This window comes from Bos grunniens, chromosome 22 (assembly GCF_055505025.1).
Source record: "Bos grunniens cultivar Pamir isolate PY7600 chromosome 22, Bosgru_T2T1.0, whole genome shotgun sequence".
Lineage (NCBI taxonomy): Eukaryota > Metazoa > Chordata > Mammalia > Artiodactyla > Bovidae > Bos > Bos grunniens.
In genome coordinates this window covers 50,406,823-50,425,740 of record NC_141186.1, presented here as the reverse complement: position 1 = coordinate 50,425,740, position 18,918 = coordinate 50,406,823, and the positions used below count along the sequence as shown (strand labels likewise).

The window sequence follows — 18,918 nt, the reverse complement described above, 5'->3', positions numbered from 1 at the left end:
TTAACTCTGAAGCTGCCCGCACTGTGCTGTCCACCACCCAGGACCCGCATGTCTGCATTTTGCAGCAGGACGCTCACCACGGGAAGGGTGGTGGGTTTGGAAGAACTCGGGACCAGCCAAACCTCAGGCAGTGGGAGAAAAAGTAACTTTATGATTAAAGCAGAGTAGAGGGAACAGCTTAGCACTTAGCAGATGTTAGCCAGAATCTCCTTGGGGGCCGCCTCCCCCATCCCTGGACGGGTCTCCTGTGACCTCTGCGCAGACTCAGTGAGGTGTAGAACAGAGCCCTGGGCTGGCAACCTTAACCTTTTGGCATACTGACTTTTCCTGGGGCTGCTTTCATGTCAGGAGGATCAGGTGATCTCAGAGGGCCTCTGGTTTTAAAATGGTGTGTTTCTTCTGGCCTCTTCCACTCCCCAGGGGTGCTATGGGAAGTGGGGTATGTGCATGGGAGAAGTGACAATAAGCTACATATAACAAGAGGGGGACAGAGTCCTCCCTTCAGGACTGGAAAGATGGCAGCAGGAACAAGACAGTCAGGGGCAGGTGACTCCTGGCTTTATGGTGCTTCTTCAGGCCTAAGCTCAGGCCTGGGCTCCTGGCAGGTAGGGCCAGCCCAGCCGTGGTAACAACGGCAGCTGAAGGACTCCCAAGCTCCAGGGCTGCCATCTGGCTGCAGATGCAGAAAGACTTCTAGTTGTCCTGGGTTTTGCCAAGCACAACGGCCATGGCCATGGCACCGCTGGTGACTGCAGGCCACGGCTGCCCTGGTCACGTTGATCACATAGGGACCCAGGGTGCCCAGTAGGTAGTCATGGAGATGCCAGCACTCCTCCTGAGGACAAGGGAGGGACGTATCAATGCTCCTGTCCCATGGCCCTGCCATGGTCTTTCCCTGTCTCTGGGACCCCAGCATGGGCTGTGTGGCAGGCTGGAGGTGGGGCAATGATCACCTCAGAACTGGAGAAGCTCAGGTCCCCCCAGAGCACCACGCCGGCTGCCCCCAGTGCCGCGCTCACACCAATGGTCTGCACAAGTTCATCCTGGGGGCACAGAGCTGCTAAGCCAGGGCAGGAGTGCCCAGCTCCTTTATGGCCCTACCTCTGCCCTGGCTTAGCAGCTCTCTGCCCCCACTCCAGTGTTCTTGCCTGGAGAATCCCAGGGACTGGGGAGCCTGGTGGGCTGCCGTCTCTGGGGTCGCACAGAGTCGGACACAACTGAAGCGACTTAGCAGCAGCAGCTACCTTCAAGAACTTTCATGGCTCACTGCCATGATCTGATTCCACCTCTAGAGGAGGGCCCCTTGGCCCTGAGCCTCTTTGAGGGGCTTCTCAGCCCCTCCACTCAGAGAATGTCATGCCTCCCCATCAGACCTGTAGATTTCAGTTTCACTCACCAGGGACAGGAACCTCCCAGAGCTCCGGTGTGTGAGGCGGGCATAGGCCAGGACAGGCAGGGGATGTGGGTGCCCAGCAATGGCCACACGGAAGGCCTCCTCCAGGCGGTATCGGACAAATGCCTGGTGGTGAGCAGGTGGTAGCCTGGGTGGGAGGTATATGCTGGGGAAGAGGGCGCTGGAGGCGGCCCAGAGCCAATGCAGTTGGGTGTTGCGGGCCACGGCAGCAGCATGGCAGTGGCCCGTGTAATTGGAAGCCGTACCACGCCAGCCATTGCCACAGGCTGGGAAGCGATAGAAGCCCCAGAGCCCCTGGGGCTGCAGCGCCCGGCCGAGCCACAACGTGTCCTCCATCAGTGCACGGGCTGCCTGTTCGAAGCCAACACGGGCCTTGTGGAGCTGCTCCTGGGGATCCAGGTTGGGGAATACCCATTGTGCCCAAGCCCAGGAGGCAGCCCGATAGACTTGGCGGCGGCCCCAGTTCCCAGCCCAGAGTGGACACCACTCCTCCCAGTCCAGGACTGCCAGGCCAGCGAAGCCCGGCCACAGGCTGTGGCGGATCTGATGGGCAGCCCGTGCTAGGTGGCAGCCCAGAGGCACAGCCTGTGGGATGCCCCCATTGTGAACTGTGCCCCTTGGCCCAAGGTAGGGGTAGAAGCCGAGCCGGTTCTTGTAGAAGATGGTGACATTCTGGCCGTGGAAATGCTGGCCACGGTTGGCTGAGATGCCCAGGGCCTCGAGTGGCAGGGGCACGCCAAAGCGGTTCTTACAGCGTGCTGAAGGGACGTTCCACAGCACCGAGAAGGGGCGTGCAGGGGCCTGCAGCAAGGATCGGCCACACCCCAAGCACAGGGCCACCCCTAGCACCAGGGCCAGGCCTAGCTGCATGGTCATGCCCCAGGGATGGAAACCTGCAGGAGAGAAGGGGTGTGAGCTTAAGAGTCCATGGCCATGGCCACGCCTTCCCCACAGCAGACCAAGCTGGGAAGACTCCTCTAGCTCCTCCTCACAAGGAAGGGGGGTAAGGAAAGCAAGGTTCCTAAGGGGTCTCGTAGACCTCTCAGAGCAACCCCAGCCCAAGCTGGCCTGGGCATCTCCCTTCCCGTGTTGTCCATCTCTACCATGGCACTGCTGTGCCCTCTGACACCTCTCCCACCCTCAGCTCTCACAAGTCCCCTTTTTCCCTCTGCCCATTTTGTTTCCTGCCCCAAGAACACTCAACTTCCACTCTGCCTGACTTAATTTCTACTTAGCACTCAGGTCTCTGCTATGACATCATCTTCTGGCGCAAGTGCAGTGAGGACATTTGAGCTCCCACTGTCCCAGCAGAGGCCCTGTCACTCTACGCCTGCCCTATCCCTTGAGTTGACACCCTATCTGTCTAGTTCCTCCCTGCCTGTGTCCAGTCCAGGGTCTGTCACACAGCAGGTGCTCAGCGAACAGTGATGAGTGAAGGTGGAAAGAAACACCTTGACGCCTGAGGCAGGCAGAGTGAGAGAAGCAAGGGCTTGCCCTCCATCCATGGCCCTGAGGCCAAGGTGCACTAGGGGGCTCCTGCAGGGATAGCGGACCTAAGAAATGACTGGGAGGTGAGGGTGGGGGTCAACAAATACACTGTCACAGACACACCCAACAAGCCTTTATTCAGCCACACAGAGCTCTGAGCCACAGCCATGGTGCCATCTCCACTGGCACTCAGGAAACATGCCTCAGGAAGCTGCCCTCAGGGGCTAGAAGCTGAGGGATGGCCAGTGGGCTGAAGCTGCTACTGTTGTGGGCAGTCAACTGACCCAGAAAGACAGCATCTTGCCCTGGGAATAGCCTCAGATGTCTTTCTCCATCCAGAATATGGGGCGTCCTCTCAGGTCTTGGTATTGTGTCTCCAGGAGGCTTTGTGGAGGGGGCCCTGCTGGAGGTGGGGGTAAGGTGGTCAGGGGTTCAGGCAGGGGAGGGGGTGGCAGCGATGATGACCCCTTGGGGACTTTTGGGGCCGCTTGGGCAGTCAGGCTAGGGGTGACCTTGCAGGGTGACCGGGGAAAGGGGGCCCTGGGGAAGGCATTGAGCAGGGTGGCAGGCAGTCGCCGGCTGGTGAAGACCAGGCCCTGCACTGGCTCACCCAGCTGGTAGCCCAGATGGGCATAAAAGTGCAGCTGGTCATGGGTGGTGAGGTGTAGCCGGCGGAAGCCCCGGGCCCGAGCAAAGGCTTCGAGGCCCTCCATGAGACGGCGGCCAAAACCACGGCCCCTCAGTGCCCGGGCCACCACCACGGTCTCCACTAGAAGGCTCTGGGGCTGGTCCAGCACCCGGGACAGGCGGGCATGGCCCACTACAATGGGGGCTGCCTCTGGCATGGGTCGGGGGCTTAGCAGCATCAAGCAGAGAGGGAAGGCGTCTGAGGACTGGCCCAAGGAGTGGAGGCGGGAGGCGCGGCTGCGGGGCCACTGCTCGTTGATGAGGTCGGCACAGGCATCCAGGAGTTCGGGTCGGCAGTGCACAGGCTCCAAGGTCAGCTCAACCAGGTTGGGGACTGGGGTCTCCTCTGGCTGGCGTGCATGATCCAGGGTCAGCTGAGCTGAACCAGAACTGAGGGTCATCTCTGGATGGCATGTGGAAACCAGGGTCAGCTCAGCTAGCCTGGGGCTCAGGGTCAGCTCTGGCTGGTGTGTAGGATCCAGGGTCGGCTTGGCCAGGCTGGATCTCAGGGTCACCTCTGGCTGGCACGCAGGATCCAGAGTCAATTGGGCTGGATTGGTACTCAGGATCGGCCCCACCTGGTGCACAGTGTCTAGGCTATGGATCAGCGTGCCTCGGCCAGGGCTCAGAGTCAGTTCTTGCCTACATGTAGGATCCAGGCCCAGCTGAGTCAGGAGCCAGGGTCATTTCCTGGGGTAGAGATGGCTCAGGGCCAGGCAGGGGATTAAGGCCACAGTCTCCAGGCTGTGGGATCTCCTCAGACCACAACAACGTTGCTGCTCCTGTGGATAACAGCCATGCTGGGTTGTGCCAGAAGGGAGGATGGGGTTGGGGCAGGGAGTGCCTGACAGAGTGCTAGGGAGGGCCATGCATCCTGGATCTCATCTGATGGCCCAGGTGACCTGGAGGATCCCATCCCTTATACTTGGAAGCGCTGATTCAGATGGAGCGCACAGAGGATGGGTCCAGGGTGCTCTGCCTTATACTGGATGGAGGCTGAGGGCTAAAGGCTAGGGCTGGGCCCAAGAACTCAAGAGGCCTGGCCCCAGCCTGCTCCGGCTACCACTCTGTCCTCCCCAGGACAGTAGATCCAGCCCTACACCATTGCAGCTGGCTAGCCATCAGACAGAACATGCAAACTAGATGCCACAACCCCCTGCTTTAACCTCAGGTTACCGTTGGAGAAAACACAGCTACCCCAGGAATTCCCCTCTCCCTACTCCCTACTCTAAGTCCTAGACTTTTTGAACATCTGGGCCATGCTGGCCACTTAGATCCTGGGTTGCCATTCACCCACCCATCAGGCTCAAATTTCCCCTCCCTGGACTGCTTTCCCTGCCTAGGGGACAGAGTCCATGGCTCCCTCCCCAAAACGGCCCAGCTTGGTACACTTTGATTGCATATGGACCCAACTGCCCCTCCGAAGTGGCCTGGCTCATACAGCAACGTGGCTCCTGCAAGCCTGGTTCCCCACAGGTCTGTTTCGTAGCCACTCTAGATAAGAACCACAGCTTCCTTCCTACACCCACAGGGATGTCTAACGGCTAGCAGATTGGGGGCTCAGACCTCCTGCCCCCAAACTCCATTGCTTGCCCATCCCACCTCAGGTTCTGCTGGCAGGAGGGTCTATGCTGGGGGATTTCTAGCGACAGGTGGCCTCTGGGCCCCATCTTTCTATTCACCTGCTTCAGAGGGGATGCGCTGGCTCCCTCCCCATCCCCACCTCCCCAGGAAGACCTTGTGAGCTTGAGGCCAATTTCACACTGGTCAGTTAACAGGCAGCCCCCTTCCCTCACACCCCTTCCGTCACATTCAGAGGGCTATAAGCCTCTCACCTGCATCAGCCACCTCCGCCAGCAGCTGCACCCCTGGACCTGGAGGGAGGAAGCCCCAGGATCCGCCCCCTGGGCCTGGAACCCCAGACTTCCCCCACAGACTTAACCCCTTGTATGCCGACCCCACCCACTATGGGGCGGGGCTCCCGGGTCCACCGACAGAGGCGGCAGTCTCTCTTGCCTCGATTTCCCTCTTCCTCCCAGTGGGTGACAAACCGTGGAGTCTGGGGGTGGGGGTTTCGGAACCTAGACTCTGGGCAGGTGTGGCTCGGCATGCTTTGGGAGGGAACGACAGACGCAAGAAGGGCGTGCGGGGCGGCTAGTCAACTTGAGAACTGTCCGCGCGGAGCGGACGGGGAGAGCGGGGGGACAGTGAAGACGAACGCCGCGCAGGGAACGGGGTAGTACTGACATGTTGTTGCCGGGCTCCGGGATGCTCCGCGTCCTCGCTTCTCCTGGATGGGTATCTCGTTGTCTCTGGCTCGGACCCCTCCGGCTCTCGGCACTCACCCCCTAGCGGTAGGGCGGACGAACTGCAGCTGCCCCGGCCCGCGGCACACAGCCTAGTCCTGGGTCTTCCCGGCGGCCAGGCCCCGCCCCGGCCGCCCTGTACCTCCGCCTAGGCCCCGCCCCTGGCCCGGAGGGTCATAACACCGACCAGACGCAGACTGGGTCTTTACCGGGCCTCTAGCTCTGTTCCTCCCACCCTAGTTTATCCTGGCCTCGCTCCCAGTGAGCCTGACTCCATCTCGGGTTGGCTGGGCTTCCGTCCTCGCCCCGCCCCAGCCTGATAGGTCTCGCCCAAAGTTTAGTTTTGTCTGGGCTCACGCTATCCCTCCTGCACGGCGTGGAAAACAATCAAGTGGCGCTTCTACTTCAAATTTGGGCCCCACACTGGGAAGCAGCCGCCCTCGGACACACATCAGATCTGAGTGAGAGAAAAGAACTTTTCCTGTACCCTCTGGATACCAGCGCCTAGACGTTTTAGGCCCTCAACAAACAGCTTTTGAAGTTAGAATCCTCTGAATGGATTCAGAGTGCAGTGCAGAGCTGGTTACCATCGACTTATCAGTAGGAGACAAAAGGTTGTACCTCTCTGGCCAGGCAGCCCGGGCTTGAATCTCAGCTGCTCTGTTTTCTGGCTGTGCAACCTTGGGGAAAGTGCTTACCCTCCCTGGGTGTGCCTCAGTTTCAATTAAGTTAGCCTACTTAAAATGCTTAGCACAGGACTTGGAAAGAGTAGATGCCCAGTGAATGTCAGTTTATTTATTTGTTATTTGTTTAACCGCACCGCTTAGCATGCGTGATCTTAGTCTCCGCCCGTGCCCCCTGCAGTGGAAGCTCCGTGTCTTAACCACTGGATGGCCAGGGAAGTCCCGAATGTCAGTGCTTGTGACTGCTTCTGTTTGAAGACTGACTCAGTGTCTCCAGAGGAAGTATTTTTGACTCTGTCGGGTGGATGCCTGACATGACTCCTGTGACTGGATGCCTAACCATGACTCCTGTGACTGCCTGGACTTGGGAAAGCCCTAGCCAGGCCCAGATTGCATCAGGTACTCAGTGTGTGCCCATGCCAATCAGCATATGCCCCACTGCTCACACCGTGTCCTTATGCAGCTATCTTGGTCTGTAAGCAGGTGTGCACACTGGTGTATGCTCATGACACTGGCTGAGTGGACTTCTGACTGTAACCATGACTCCTGTGACTGCCTGGACTTGGGAAAGCCCTACCTAGCCAGGCCCAGCTTGCATCAGGTACTCAGTGCGTGCCCATGCCAATCACCACATGCCCCACTGCTCACACCGTGTCCCCCTCCACCCACGGTAGCAGCGACATTCGAACTCCACTGCCATCCGCAACCGATCCTCGAGCGAGAGGGCACCTTGTAGGGTCAGGGGCCCACCACCAGGCGTAGGCTTGATGGAAAAACTGGTGGAGTTGAGGATGAGGCGGGCCTTGGGGTAACTGGGGCGCCGGGCACAACGGCCATGGCCGGAGCATAGGACCTGACTGCACAGACGAGCCCCGCTGGTCACATTCAGGATGGAGGGTCCCAGCGTCGTGTCCACATACTCCTTGATGGCCTGGCATGATTCCTAGGTGGGGAGGGGCGCATCAGGGACACCGTGGCCATGCATGGGTCCACCTAGGACACTGAAGCACTCGCCTCCTGGCCAGCCAAGGCTGCAGGAGTAAAAGGTGGGCTGGGGTCTCCCCTGGCAGCCTGGCAGCCCCACCCCCACCCCCACCCTCACCCCCATCCTGGACCTGAGCTCACCTTGGTGCTTGTGTTCACCCAGCTCACCCAGAGCACCACTCCCGCTGCACCCTGGGCTGCACTCTCCCCCAGGCTGTGTTCCAGCTCCTCCTGAGAAAAGGACAGAATAGCTCCGAGGGGGCCTCCCTGGCTTCCCACAGCAGGCTGCTGTATCACTACTGGATGGGACAAATAATTCATAACCCCCACCGGGGGCTGCTCTAGCCTTGGTGGCCAGAGGCAAGCCTGGCCTCCCTCTAGCTTGTGAGTGCCATGCAGGCAGGGACAATTTCTTTCTGAAGAACGTTGAATTGTCTGTGCCTAGCACAGAACTTGGCACACAGGAGGTGCTCAAAGAATGTGAAAGGGAATGGATGAAGGTGCCCCGAGGCTAAAGTGCCCCAGGGCTGTGTGGCCTCAGGTGCTGGACTAAGGCCTGGCAAGGTAGGTCCTGGGTGGGTGGGGACACAGGAGACTCACCGCGGGCAGAAAGTGGTTAGTCATGTCGTAGAAGAGCTGCATGTAGGGCAGCACCGGCAGCTTGGGGTCCCCCGCACCCGCTGCCACACGGAATGCCTCAGCCACACGGTGCTGCACGAACATCTGTGTCTTCTTCGTGCCCTCCAGTGCTGCAGGCAGGTAGATGCTGGGGTAGAGGGCACGGCTCTGGCCCCACAGCCACCCGAGCTGGTCATTCTGGGCACAGATGTTTAGTGGACACTGGCCTGTATAGTTGGGACTTTTAAAGTCATAGTTGTAGCACTCAGGGAAATTATAGAAGCCCCAGAGGCCCTGAGGGCGCAGTGCTTGTCCCAGCTTGAGGGTGCCTGCCATCCACTCCTCTGCAGCCCCCTCGAACTGGTCCTGAGCTGCGGCCTCCACCCGAGGAGCTAGCCAGTCTGGGTGCTGCTTCTGTACCAATGCCCGTGAGCGCTGCCGGTAAATGTCCTTGGTGTCCCAGTTGAAGGCCCAGCGCGGGCGCCATGCCTCCCAGTCAATGACTGCCAGCCCTGAGAAGCGAGGCTCAGGCATGGCAGCCAGGATGTCCTGGAATGTGCGGGCCAGGTGGGCATTCAGGCTGGCATTCTGGGGCAGGCCACCAAACACAGGCTCCCCAGCAGATGTATAGTAAGGGTAGGTACCCAGCTGGGAGCTGTAGAAAATGGTCATGTTAGGGCCGCGGAAGGTCTGCCCCGGGTTGGTCACCACATCAAAGATACTGATGTCTACGTCCACGCCGTGTTTCTTCATACACCACTCGGTGTTGGCATTCCAGATGGTAGTGAAGGGCTGGTTGGGGACCACAGGGTCCCGGGAGCCTTGGGTCATGCTGAGCAAGTTCAGGAAGAGGGTGCAGACAGGAAGCAAGTGGGCTGCCATAGCCCAGGGCAGGTGTAGGGAAACCTGGCCAGGGAAGGCAAAGCAGAGAGCAGGCCTTGAACTCTCTGATCCCTGAGGGCAGGCAGGACAAGTCCCTTATTAATCCACTTCTGCTCTGGCTTCAGGTAAGTATGGACCTGCAGGGCTCAGGGTGGTCAGAGGGCAAAGGAGAGGCATTGAGGGGAACAGAGCCACTAGAGGGCGCACTCGACTTGCCTCTTGGGCCGGCCTCGGTCCCCCTTACAGGTCTTGTATTGGCTTAAGCTCGCCCACTCCCACTTCCCCAGGGGCCATAGAAGCCATGACATCTGTCCTGAGAAGCCTGGCTGAGAGCCAGGCCCTCAGCCCCAAGGCTGGCCGACGGATGGAGGCAGGGGCTTCCCTGTCTCTTCCGCCAGGAATCCTGGCCAGCCATTGGAGAAGGGGACGCTCAGTGCCGCAGGAAAGGTCAACCCAGCCCTTCTGTACACCCTCGTCTGCCCACTTGTCCCTGCTGACCTCAAGGCTGAAAGGCCTCATTCTCCAAACTTCCTGACCCCAGGGCGAGGGCCTGTGCAGGCATCAGCAAGATTCTGTTCCTTAAGTCTGGCACCAGGCGCACCAACACTCTTGGAGGAAGAAAACTGCTGCTGGAAACGCTGAGCTTTTGTAGGGGGTCACTCCACCCAGTTTGGGGGCGGGCTGAGGGGCGGGCCCCGGGTGAGAGGGCTGGGCCAGACAGCTGAGCCACCCCTGCACGCCTAGCAAAAAAAAAAGAAAAAAAAAAAGCCCTGGGTAGGAGGTGGGACTGGGCCGGAAGTGGCCCCTCCCACTCTGTCAGCACTGGGGCTGGGCTTTGTGTGGCAGGACTGGGGTGGGTTTATTCGGGATGGGGTGCAAGCGGAGGCGGTGCGTGGGGTCTGTCTCGGTGGCAGAACCCACTGGGCAGGCTCGTCTGTAATACTGGAGTCTGGGTGCTTTCCCCACAGAGTTGAATTATGACATCTGTGGGCACTAGGCACTTTCGCTTTTGTTGACGCCTTTCTTAAAAAAAAAACATTTTCAGGGAATTCCCTGGTGGTCCAGTGGCTAAGACCCTGCCCTTCCAATGCAGGGGGCAGGGGTTCAGATTAGGGAACTAAGCTCTCACAACCTTGTAGTAAAAAACAACTAAATTGGTATAAGGACAGTATAATCTAGACGGAATTCATTATATTAATGTATTTTTTCTTCTGATTACAATTCAAACATTTTTTGCGGGCCTGTACACATATTGTGGCCCTGTGCCTGCTGTGCCTAGTGGGTAAGTCGCCCCTGCTTTAGGGACCTGTGCTGAAGTCAGGGCTGCGCAGTCACCCTTAGTGTGCGTGCTGGCTCAGCGACTGTGCCTTTATGAGGCTCCAGTTAGTGACCATCTGGGCCTCTCCACAAACTCCAGGAGAGTGGGCATGTGCAAGTGTGGGACCCGGTGCCCAGGACCTGGTGTGTTTGAGACCCTGTTGTCTCATGACCATGCGACCCCATGCCTCTGTGGCCACGCAGAGGAGCACGAGGGTATCAGTGATGACACACTTGTTCTTTCCTTTGTGATTTCCCTTGTCTGCTGATTCAGATGCTAGTAACTGAGACCTTCGAGGTGCTCAGGCCCAGGCTTGCCTGCCCGACTTGGGTGAAGGAAGCATCACATCCCTGGTCCAGGGGAACGCGCTGCCTGGGTCTACAGCCCAGTCTGAACTTGAGCTTATGGCCCCCCAGCACGGTGGTTACTGCAACAGGGACACAGTTGGCTGCCGTCTGGACTGGTCCTCTAGGCTGGCTAGGATGAAGCGGGCAGGGCTGAAGGGGAGGAGGGCCCCAGTGTTGGGGGCTGTGAGCACACCAGCCAGACCCAAGCATGGGATCTAACGACGACGGTGGTAGCTGGGGACTGTTCAGAATGCAGGGTCCCTGAGGGATAAGCATTAGTATGAGAGAGCTTGGCACAACTCCCAAGGGCTGAGGGCACAGGAGACCATCAAGGTAGCCCCTGACCCCCTCTCCCCAAAGCTCCACCCTACCTCCTGAAACTGAGGTAACTCCTATATTACCCCCAGAAACCTGTGGCTGCAATCGGCACAATCCAGCCCACCAGCATTCTCTGGATTTGGGGGGATGGCTTCCCCAAGCTCTAACCACACCCTCCTCTTGCCTGCATGCTTCTCTGTGGAACATTCTCCACTATCCAGTGTCTGACTTGGTCTTAGCATCCACTGTGCATCTCCCTTTACACCATCATACCCCTGAATATATAGGCTTCCCCGGGGGCTCAGTGGTAAAGAATCAACGCAGTAGACAGGTTGGAAAGATCCCCTGGAGAAGTAAACGGCAACCCACTCCCATATTCTTGCCTGGGAAATCCTATGGACAGAGGGGCCTGGCAGGCTACAGTCCATGGCGTCACAAAAGGGCTGGATACAGCTCCGTGACCAAACAACTACCCCTGAGGATGGCTGTCTTTGTTGGTGTGGTTCCGGGGTGCACCCCGCCCAGCCCTGGCACGCGTGTGGCTCAGCGCCTTCACTGAACAGGTGGCAGTCACCGCCCTCAGACAAAATCAGGCCTGCTGCCACTCTAGAGCAGCCTGTGGCAGACCCCCAGACACACCCCCGCCTCTAATCCTGCAGCCCCCTTTGTGCTCTGTCTTCCTCCAGACTGCCCGTGCTTCGTTCCCAGCATCACTGTCCCACCTCATTCAAAACTCAGTGTAGAAAGCCCTTCCTCGAGGCTGCTTCCTGAGTCCCAGTGGTGGTGTCAAGACTTCCCGAGCAGGGGTGCCCTCCTCACCTCGTGGCAGTTTTCTGAGTCTGTCTCCCCAGAGTCGGTGTCAGCTGAGGGCAGGGGCTCAGTCCTCACTGATATGGATGGGAGGAATCCAGGTGTGGGTCCAGGGCTGGAGGGAGGGGCAGCGCCCCACCCAGGGTAACTCACAACAGAAGCAGAGGAAGTGAAGCAGGTCTGACTGCTCCAGCCGCTCCTTCTCTCCCCTGGGACAGCTGGGGAAAAGCTACACTCTCTCATGGCCAGGCCAGAGCTGCCTGTTGAGGATAGCCCCCCGCTCACCCCATCATACATCTTTGCAGTGGAACAGGGAGTGGGCCTCATGATTCAGATCCCAGTGCCCTGTTGGCCTTCCTCTGACCGTACCCGGTGGAGGACTCTGACCCAGATGGGGAGAGGTGCGTGTGGCTGAAGTCCACTGCCCTTGAGAACAGGGAGTGGAGGAGACGCCCTTGCCTTTGAGAATAGCAGGGAGGAGCGATCTGGCTACCTGCCCGGCCAGGGAAGATCAAACATCCATTTCCCACTTTCTCCCTGGGTGGGCGAGGCGAGGAGACTGGCACCAGCCCAGCTGGGGATACGGCACCATTTAGGAGCAGCACAAGGGCCCTGCCCACAGAAGGCTGGACCCAGTCGCTTTCCAGTCAATGTGGAGAACGTCAGGTCCTTGCTATTGGGGTAGAAAGGGACTCCCTCCGCTCCCAGTGGCCAGTGCCCTGGCAGGACAGCTAGAGCAGGCAGCTCGGGCCTGCAGATCCCAGTGAACGTGTGTTATAGATGAGAAGTCCCCAGCAGAGAGTCTCACAGAGACACTTCTGAGCTCAAACCTTATTTGGAAGAGCCTGAAAGCACTCTCACATGCCCTGGCCCAGGCACGGACAGTCCAAGCAAAGAAGCAGTTGTTTTATATTTAATTTACAAAAGAGACCCCAAAATAATAATAATAAACTATCCAGGGGCAGGGGAGTAGGGTCAGGTCCTCCCCGGCCCAGCTGTGCCCCTCTTCCTCTCTGGCAGGGAGAGACGGGGCCTTCCAGGGGACTGCCCCTCCCCCTTAGAACAGGGGGTGGGAGCTGGTAAGGACATCCTACCGGGCATCCCAGAGGGCTCTGCCCCTCCAGACTCTGGTTTGTCCACCCCTTGCAGGCTCCTACATGCCTGACAGACCCCTTGTGGCAGAGGCCAGCTGGCCTGGCAGCTGGGTGAGAGACCCTTACAAAGTCTAGGTGAAGGCCAGGACTGCCACTGCCAGCAGGCCAGTGAGGTGGGACCCAGCCCAGGCCCCACTGGCACCCCCAGCTGCCCGCCTGCGGTCCCACTGGCATTGCTCACCGCCCCAGCCTAAGTAGCACTGGCAGCGAAAGTGCATCTGTAGGTGGTTGCGGTCGGCCCAACTGAGTTCCCCCTCTGGTCGCAGCCGTGGCTCATCAGGTGCGTGGCTAGGCACTAGACGGAAGCTGCTGGCACTGAGGTGCAGGAAGGTGTGAGCGTTGGGGTCCCGGCGCACACAGCGCCCATGACCATGGCACTGGGCCCAGCTGCAGTACTGGGCAGCCCAGGACACATTGACGACATAGGGTACCAATGACCGAGTCAGATAATCCTTGAGGCGTCGGCAGGTCTCCTGGGGGTAGAGGACAGGGAGGAGGGTCAGCTGCCTTAGCCCATGTGGAAACTCAGTCCACACTGTGTGACTGCACCTTCTTTTAACAGCGCGTGTATGCATGCACGCACGCACACACACGCGCGCACGTACGCCTGAGCCCTCACTGTTCCCATTCCTTCTAAGAAGAGGGTGGGGGCAGGGACTGGAACCCAGCAGGGCAGGTGGGGCAGGGTGGAACTCAACAGCTGGTCAAGACAACAACTCCCTCTTCCTGGGTGAAGGGCAGGGGTGGGGGTGGGGGTAGATCCTGTCTTCACTGTTGGGACACGGGCTGCCTTGGGAAGCAGAGGAGGGGAGCACTTTGAGGTTTGCAGCCAAAGTGCAAACACTCTGCCTCTCCCTGCAGACTCAGCTCTGGTTGGCTGGGTGGGTCTTACTTACGTTGCTGGTGGTAAACCCTGCGTCACCCCAGAGGATGACGCCGGCTGCACCCAGGGCAGCACTCTCACCAATGGTGGAGATGAGATCCATCTGTAGGGGAAGTGGATGAGACCACAGGGTGAGAAGGACAGGTCGGGGGGCAGGCCCTAGCCTCTACCAATTTGCTGACCCCCGACTGCATCCCAGCCCTCCCCTTCTCATCCCCAGGCAGCAGCTGTTGCGCTTTCCCCTTAAATGTTTAAGCCATTTCCACCCCCTTCTTTGGCCTCCGATTCTCAAGCCAAGGGCCCACTTGAGCCTGGCGTGTATCTATCAGTTGTGTCCGACTCTTTGCAACCCCATGGACTGTAGCCCACCAGGCTCCTCTGTCCATGGGATTTCCCAGGCCAGAATACTGGAGTGGGTTTCCATTTCCTTCTCCAGGGGATCTTCCTGACCCAGGGATCGAACCCAGATCTCCTGCCTCGCAGGTGGATTTTTTACCATCTGAGCCACCAGGAAAGCCCTACATCTGTCAGGATGGACTACGAAGTCAGAATGCTAGGCCTGAATGCCTCCTCTGCCTGGATTTCCTGGGAAGTTCTGGCCACACTTCTCAGCATCTCTGGACCTCAATTTTCTTATCCACAAATGGAGATAACAATGTCACCCTCTCATAAGGTTACAGAGAGAATGAGGTGAGGGGATGTAGAGTAGTCAGTAAACTTGAGGGCAGGAGGCCCCCTGGTAACCCAAACCTGCGGTGCTTTCCCAAGGAAGAATACAGGGCCCTGGGAGGCACATACCTCGCTAAGCCCTGTGAGTCCACGGCTATAGGTGGGCCTCGTGAAGACGTAGACGGGGAGTGCATGGTTGGCATGGTGGACGTCAGCCACGCGAAGAGCCTCCTGGACACGAAAGCTGACAAAGTTGCGGCCGTGAGTGGAGGAAGCCAGTGTCTCTTCCAAGTAGACAGAGGGGAAGAGGGCCGTGCTCTCAGCCCAGAGCCAGGCCAGCTGGTCATTTCGGGAGACCTCAACATCAGGGCAGCGGCCTGTATAGGTCTCCCAGTTCTGCACATAATCATGGTTGTAACAGTCAGGGAAGAGGTAGAAGCCCCATAGGTGCCGAGGCCGAAATGCCTTGACAAATCGCAATGTCTCCAGCATGAACTGCCGTGCAGCGAACTCAAACTCATACTGCGCCTCCTTGGCTACGCGCTCTGGTGGCCAATCAGGGTGGCGAATGGCCACCAAATGGCGTGATAATCGGCGGTACACATCCTTGTCCTGCCAGTTGCGCACCCACACTGGCCGCCAGTCCTCCCAGTCGATGACTGCCAGCCCTGCAGGCTCCTGTGTACGAATGTAGTGTTCCACGTGTCCCTTCAGCATCTCCAGGTGTACCCAGAGGCTGCCATTCTGTGGCACACCACCATGTACTGACCTCCCCACCGAATTGAAGTGTGGATACATGCCCAGCCGGTCACGGTAGAAGATGGTGATGTTCTGATTTACAAAACCCTCGTTAGGTGAGGCCTGAACATCAAAGGCCTTCATGTCCTTTGGGTCCAATGGCATCTTGTGGCGCGGGCCACAGTCCTGTGTGGGCACATCCCATGCGACCACAAAGGGCCGGCCCGTGAAGATGGGTGGTGCTGTGGGCTTCAGCTCCGTGGCCCATGCCACCACCAACACCAGGGCCAGTGTGACGGCGGGGCCCAGGCCTGTCCACATGCTGGGGGCTGCAGGAAGTCAGTGTCACCTGCCAGGCACCAGCTCAGGAACTGGTAAAAAGGTGGGAGACAGCAAGTAAGTCTAGAGGATCCTGGAGGTCATCCATCCCAAACCCATCCACGCTCCCAAAGCCCATGCTGCATTAGGCCACTGTGCCCAGGACTGTTCAGACTCTGTTATTAGCTATAACAGATCTGAAAGACCATAGGCCACTGAAGGACAGGCAACACATCCCCGTAGCTCACTGCCAGGAGCACTGGGCTCCTTCCTGGACAAGTAGCCTATGGCTAGGCAGGCACTGCTGTTAGGTCTGTGACCCCTTTGAAACTGGACAAATTGAGCTATGGACTCACTGCCGAAAGGCTCACCCATGACTGAGTATCACCCAGGACAAAGTTTCTGAGAGCCCCAAACCGAGGCCCACTCTACCCCGTGAAGAACTTTTGATCCTGAGAAATCACAGCATTTGGGTGAGGCAAGCCACAGCTGTTGGAGTAGCTAGGAAGCTGTAACTCAGCCCCGAGTTGGTATCTTTTTTAGCACCCGCCCAACAGAAAAGTGAGGCTAACAGACTTTATCTCAGCGCAGACACTCTCCCCCAGCTTGGTGGAGGCCCCGCGGGGACAAAGGGGTGGTGGATCTCCCACGGTGGCGCCAGCAGACCGGCCTTTCCCTCTACAGCTACCAGGAATGCGCGTGCCCGCGGGCCAGGCGGCCGGGGGTAAAAGCCCACTCCACCTGGCCTTTGTCCGGAACCCCGCCCCCGCCCCGCACGTGGGGGCTGAACCCTGCCGGCAAGGGGGGCGGTCTGGGCCGCCTCCCCGTGGGGTTCAGAACAGAGCCCGCGGAGACAGCAGCTCGGCTCGCACTGCCCTCCCTCACCTCGCGCAGGGCGCCGCCGGGACCTGCGCCATGGCCACCTCCATCTCCGTCCCAGCCCGGCCCGCAGCCTTCCACGGTTCGGCCCCGGCTCAGCACCTCTACTGGCTCCGCCCCCCCACCCCAGCCCGCCGGCCCTTTAAGAATCCAGCGCGGAGGCGGGCCCTGCGCAGGATTTGCGACGGGGGAGGGAAGGTGTGCCTGACTTTCGAGCCGCCAATACCGCGCTTTGGGCTCCGAGGACCCCAGATCCTCTTCCGAGGAATGTAGCCATAAGTCTGGGACTCTGAGGTGCCTCCAAATGGGGCTTTCTTCTGGAGTCTTAACCACGAGCGCCAAGTCAGCCTAAAGTTCACCCCCGCAACCTGCGGCCAGTGGTACACTCCTCCCTGCTCCGCGACGCGGCCAGCCGCTTAAAGGGACAGCGTAAAGGACGAGGGTCGGGAAGGGAATGAAGGTAGTGTGACGTTCCCTCATTCGTCCGTAAGGAGGTGCTGTGGGACCTTGAGGCCTTGGCTGGGGGCAGTAGAGAATCTGGCTCTGCACCTCTGAGTGTAATCTCCAGTCCTGGGGCCCCCTTTGTATGGAAAGGGGGACGGTGACCCGCAGCCTGTCTGCGATCTCCCGGGACAGTACTGCCCCGCCCCCCTTACGGTTCAGGGCTCCCCTCCCCCGACCCCGGTGGGAAGGGAATCCCCGCCCCTTGCCCGTCTGGGGCTGGGGGGCCTAGCACCCGCGTCTTAGCCCATCCAGGGCTGGATGGAAGCAGTGGTTGTCCTGGTAACACAAGCTGTGAGTCGCAGTTAGGCCTGCCTGGCTGGGAGCCTATAAGCCCAGCGAGCCCTGAGGGTAGGGCGTCCCCCTGCTCCTGACTTGCAACTGGGACAGGCCAGTCCTTGGGCTCCTATCCCCTCTGTCCAGCCTCTGGGGGCCCTGTGGGAACCCCAAGTCGTCCTTTCAACTCTGAGAAGGCTGCCTCCCTTACAGAAGTTCCTGGCCGGACAGCAGAGAAAACCGGCTCAGCCAGAAGGGTTCCCCTGGGCCTCCGCTGGGTATCCCGTCTTTTCGCCCTGCACGCCCCTCCCTCTGGGGAGCAGGCTTGGAGCTGCAATGGAAGCGAGAATTCCTTGCCTCTTCCTAAATCCGCTTCCCCGGGGTCCTCAGCTCCCCAAAGGGCCCGGGTCTACTTGGCCAGCCCATTCCCTGCGCACGCGCCTGGGAGGAGAGAGAGGGAGCGCCCTGTACCAGGGTGCAGACCAGTCGTCTGCCCTGGGCTCACCTGTGTGGGAGTCCGTCGGCCCAGTAGGTCGGCGGCCTCCCTCCTTCCCGGGGTAAGTCTCTAGCCAAGCTATTCGCGCCAGCTCCTGCCCTTTGGGCAGCCCGCCGGCGACTTGATAAACCCCATCCCTCCCACCGGCTCCCGCCTCCCACCCCAGCCCTTTATCCTCACTTCCTCCTGCCCCTCAGAGAGGAAAGGGCCAGGAACAGGCGCGGGGGAAGGGACCGCCTTGACCCTGTTTCCCTCCGGTATGTCCTGCTGGCTGGTTGCCTGCCCTGCCCCTCCTCCCCTGAGTAGGCCCTGGCCCAGCAAACTGCACCAGGTGACAGGAAGGCTGAAGGACCCAGCCAAGGTGCCAGCCTCCCCCATGCTGACAGCTTCCCAAACCTGCCCCTGGGGCTGAGGCCCATCCTCAAATCCAGCAGCTTATGAGTGGAGCGGCCCTGGTGGTGGTGCTTTGGGAAGTCAAACTACTTGGGGGATGTTTGGCAGATGGTTCCCTAAAGCAGGTGGTGAAGAGAACCAGCCCTGGGGTGGGGGATGTTGGGGGAACTTACAGGAGCTGAGTCATTTTTTTTCCACTGAGAGCGGAAGCATCTCATGTGTGAGAGTGGACAAAGTGTGACAGAGTGTTGATATGGGTGATGTGGGGGGGACAGGCCCTGGGAGGCTTCTGTACGGTGCTCTTTTGTCAGAGGACATTCCTGGTTGGTTCTAAGATGTTGCCGAGTACAGGGCTCCTTACAAAACTGGTGAGGGGAGGGGTGTATTTCTGTGGAAGAGAGTGTCCATAATGTGGCTGGCTCCAGGGAGGGCTGCAGCAGGGTTCCAGCAGACTCCTCCAGAGGTGCAGACAACTCTGCACACCCTCAAATCACCCTGGGCTACTCCCCCTGGACCTACCATCCCACCCCTTTGATGCCTAGGGTCTCTCCTCTAATAGAAAGCTGTGTAAGCCTGGTGGAGTGGGGGAGGTGGGCACATATCCTACAGTCTACCCCTGATGACTATGCTGGCTCTGTAAGGGACACAGGCCTTAGAAGCTCTAAGGGCAGGGGCCCCTGGGGAAACAAAGGCCAGACCACTGTTCCAGGGCAGGGACATTTCCTCAGGCAGCCAGCAGGAAGGAAGTGCACACAG

At 59.2% G+C, this 18,918-nt stretch overlaps 4 protein-coding genes across 16 annotated transcripts; all 4 read right to left on the bottom strand.

Annotated features, from left to right (window-relative positions):
- Nucleotides 1–126: 126 nt before the first annotated feature.
- HYAL3 (hyaluronidase 3) lies at nucleotides 127–5,903 on the bottom strand. Of its 4 annotated transcripts, none has more exons than XM_086367915.1 (4): nucleotides 5,837–5,903; nucleotides 1,397–2,307; nucleotides 954–1,043; nucleotides 127–835 (listed from the first exon to the last, which is right to left on the bottom strand). In XM_086367915.1, the coding sequence occupies exons 2-4, from the start codon at nucleotides 2,288–2,290 to the stop codon at nucleotides 560–562; spliced, it is 1,260 nt and encodes a 419-aa protein (XP_086224041.1). In that variant the 5' UTR covers nucleotides 2,291–2,307; nucleotides 5,837–5,903; the 3' UTR covers nucleotides 127–559. The 4 variants fall into 4 exon arrangements, with proteins under 4 accessions (XP_086224041.1, XP_086224042.1, XP_086224043.1 ...); XM_086367916.1 differs by lacking the exon at nucleotides 5,837–5,903 and adding an exon at nucleotides 5,425–5,495; XM_086367917.1 differs by lacking the exon at nucleotides 954–1,043.
- Nucleotides 3,019–4,442, bottom strand: NAA80 (N-alpha-acetyltransferase 80, NatH catalytic subunit). Its single transcript, XM_086367931.1, is given in 2 exon segments — nucleotides 3,019–4,261; nucleotides 4,263–4,442. Coding segments are annotated over 2 exon segments (1,056 nt in total). The 5' UTR covers nucleotides 4,277–4,442; the 3' UTR covers nucleotides 3,019–3,219.
- Nucleotides 5,425–9,699, bottom strand: HYAL1 (hyaluronidase 1). Of its 5 annotated transcripts, XM_086367895.1 has the most exons (5): nucleotides 9,561–9,699; nucleotides 8,163–9,086; nucleotides 7,704–7,793; nucleotides 7,308–7,521; nucleotides 5,600–5,937 (listed from the first exon to the last, which is right to left on the bottom strand). In XM_086367895.1, the coding sequence occupies exons 1-5, from the start codon at nucleotides 9,579–9,581 to the stop codon at nucleotides 5,744–5,746; spliced, it is 1,443 nt and encodes a 480-aa protein (XP_086224021.1). In that variant the 5' UTR covers nucleotides 9,582–9,699; the 3' UTR covers nucleotides 5,600–5,743. The 5 variants fall into 5 exon arrangements, with proteins under 5 accessions (XP_086224023.1, XP_086224021.1, XP_086224026.1 ...); XM_086367897.1 differs by lacking the exon at nucleotides 7,704–7,793 and having other exon boundaries at nucleotides 5,425–5,937; XM_086367900.1 differs by lacking the exon at nucleotides 5,600–5,937 and having other exon boundaries at nucleotides 6,671–7,609.
- HYAL2 (hyaluronidase 2) lies at nucleotides 9,642–17,869 on the bottom strand. Of its 6 annotated transcripts, none has more exons than XM_086367890.1 (5): nucleotides 17,779–17,869; nucleotides 14,691–15,670; nucleotides 13,906–13,995; nucleotides 13,191–13,482; nucleotides 9,642–9,802 (listed from the first exon to the last, which is right to left on the bottom strand). In XM_086367890.1, the coding sequence occupies exons 2-5, from the start codon at nucleotides 15,618–15,620 to the stop codon at nucleotides 9,642–9,644; spliced, it is 1,473 nt and encodes a 490-aa protein (XP_086224016.1). In that variant the 5' UTR covers nucleotides 15,621–15,670; nucleotides 17,779–17,869. The 6 variants fall into 6 exon arrangements, with proteins under 6 accessions (XP_086224016.1, XP_086224015.1, XP_086224017.1 ...); XM_086367889.1 differs by lacking the exon at nucleotides 17,779–17,869 and adding an exon at nucleotides 16,503–16,616; XM_086367891.1 differs by lacking the exon at nucleotides 17,779–17,869 and adding an exon at nucleotides 16,194–16,304.
- Nucleotides 17,870–18,918: the final 1,049 nt, after the last annotated feature.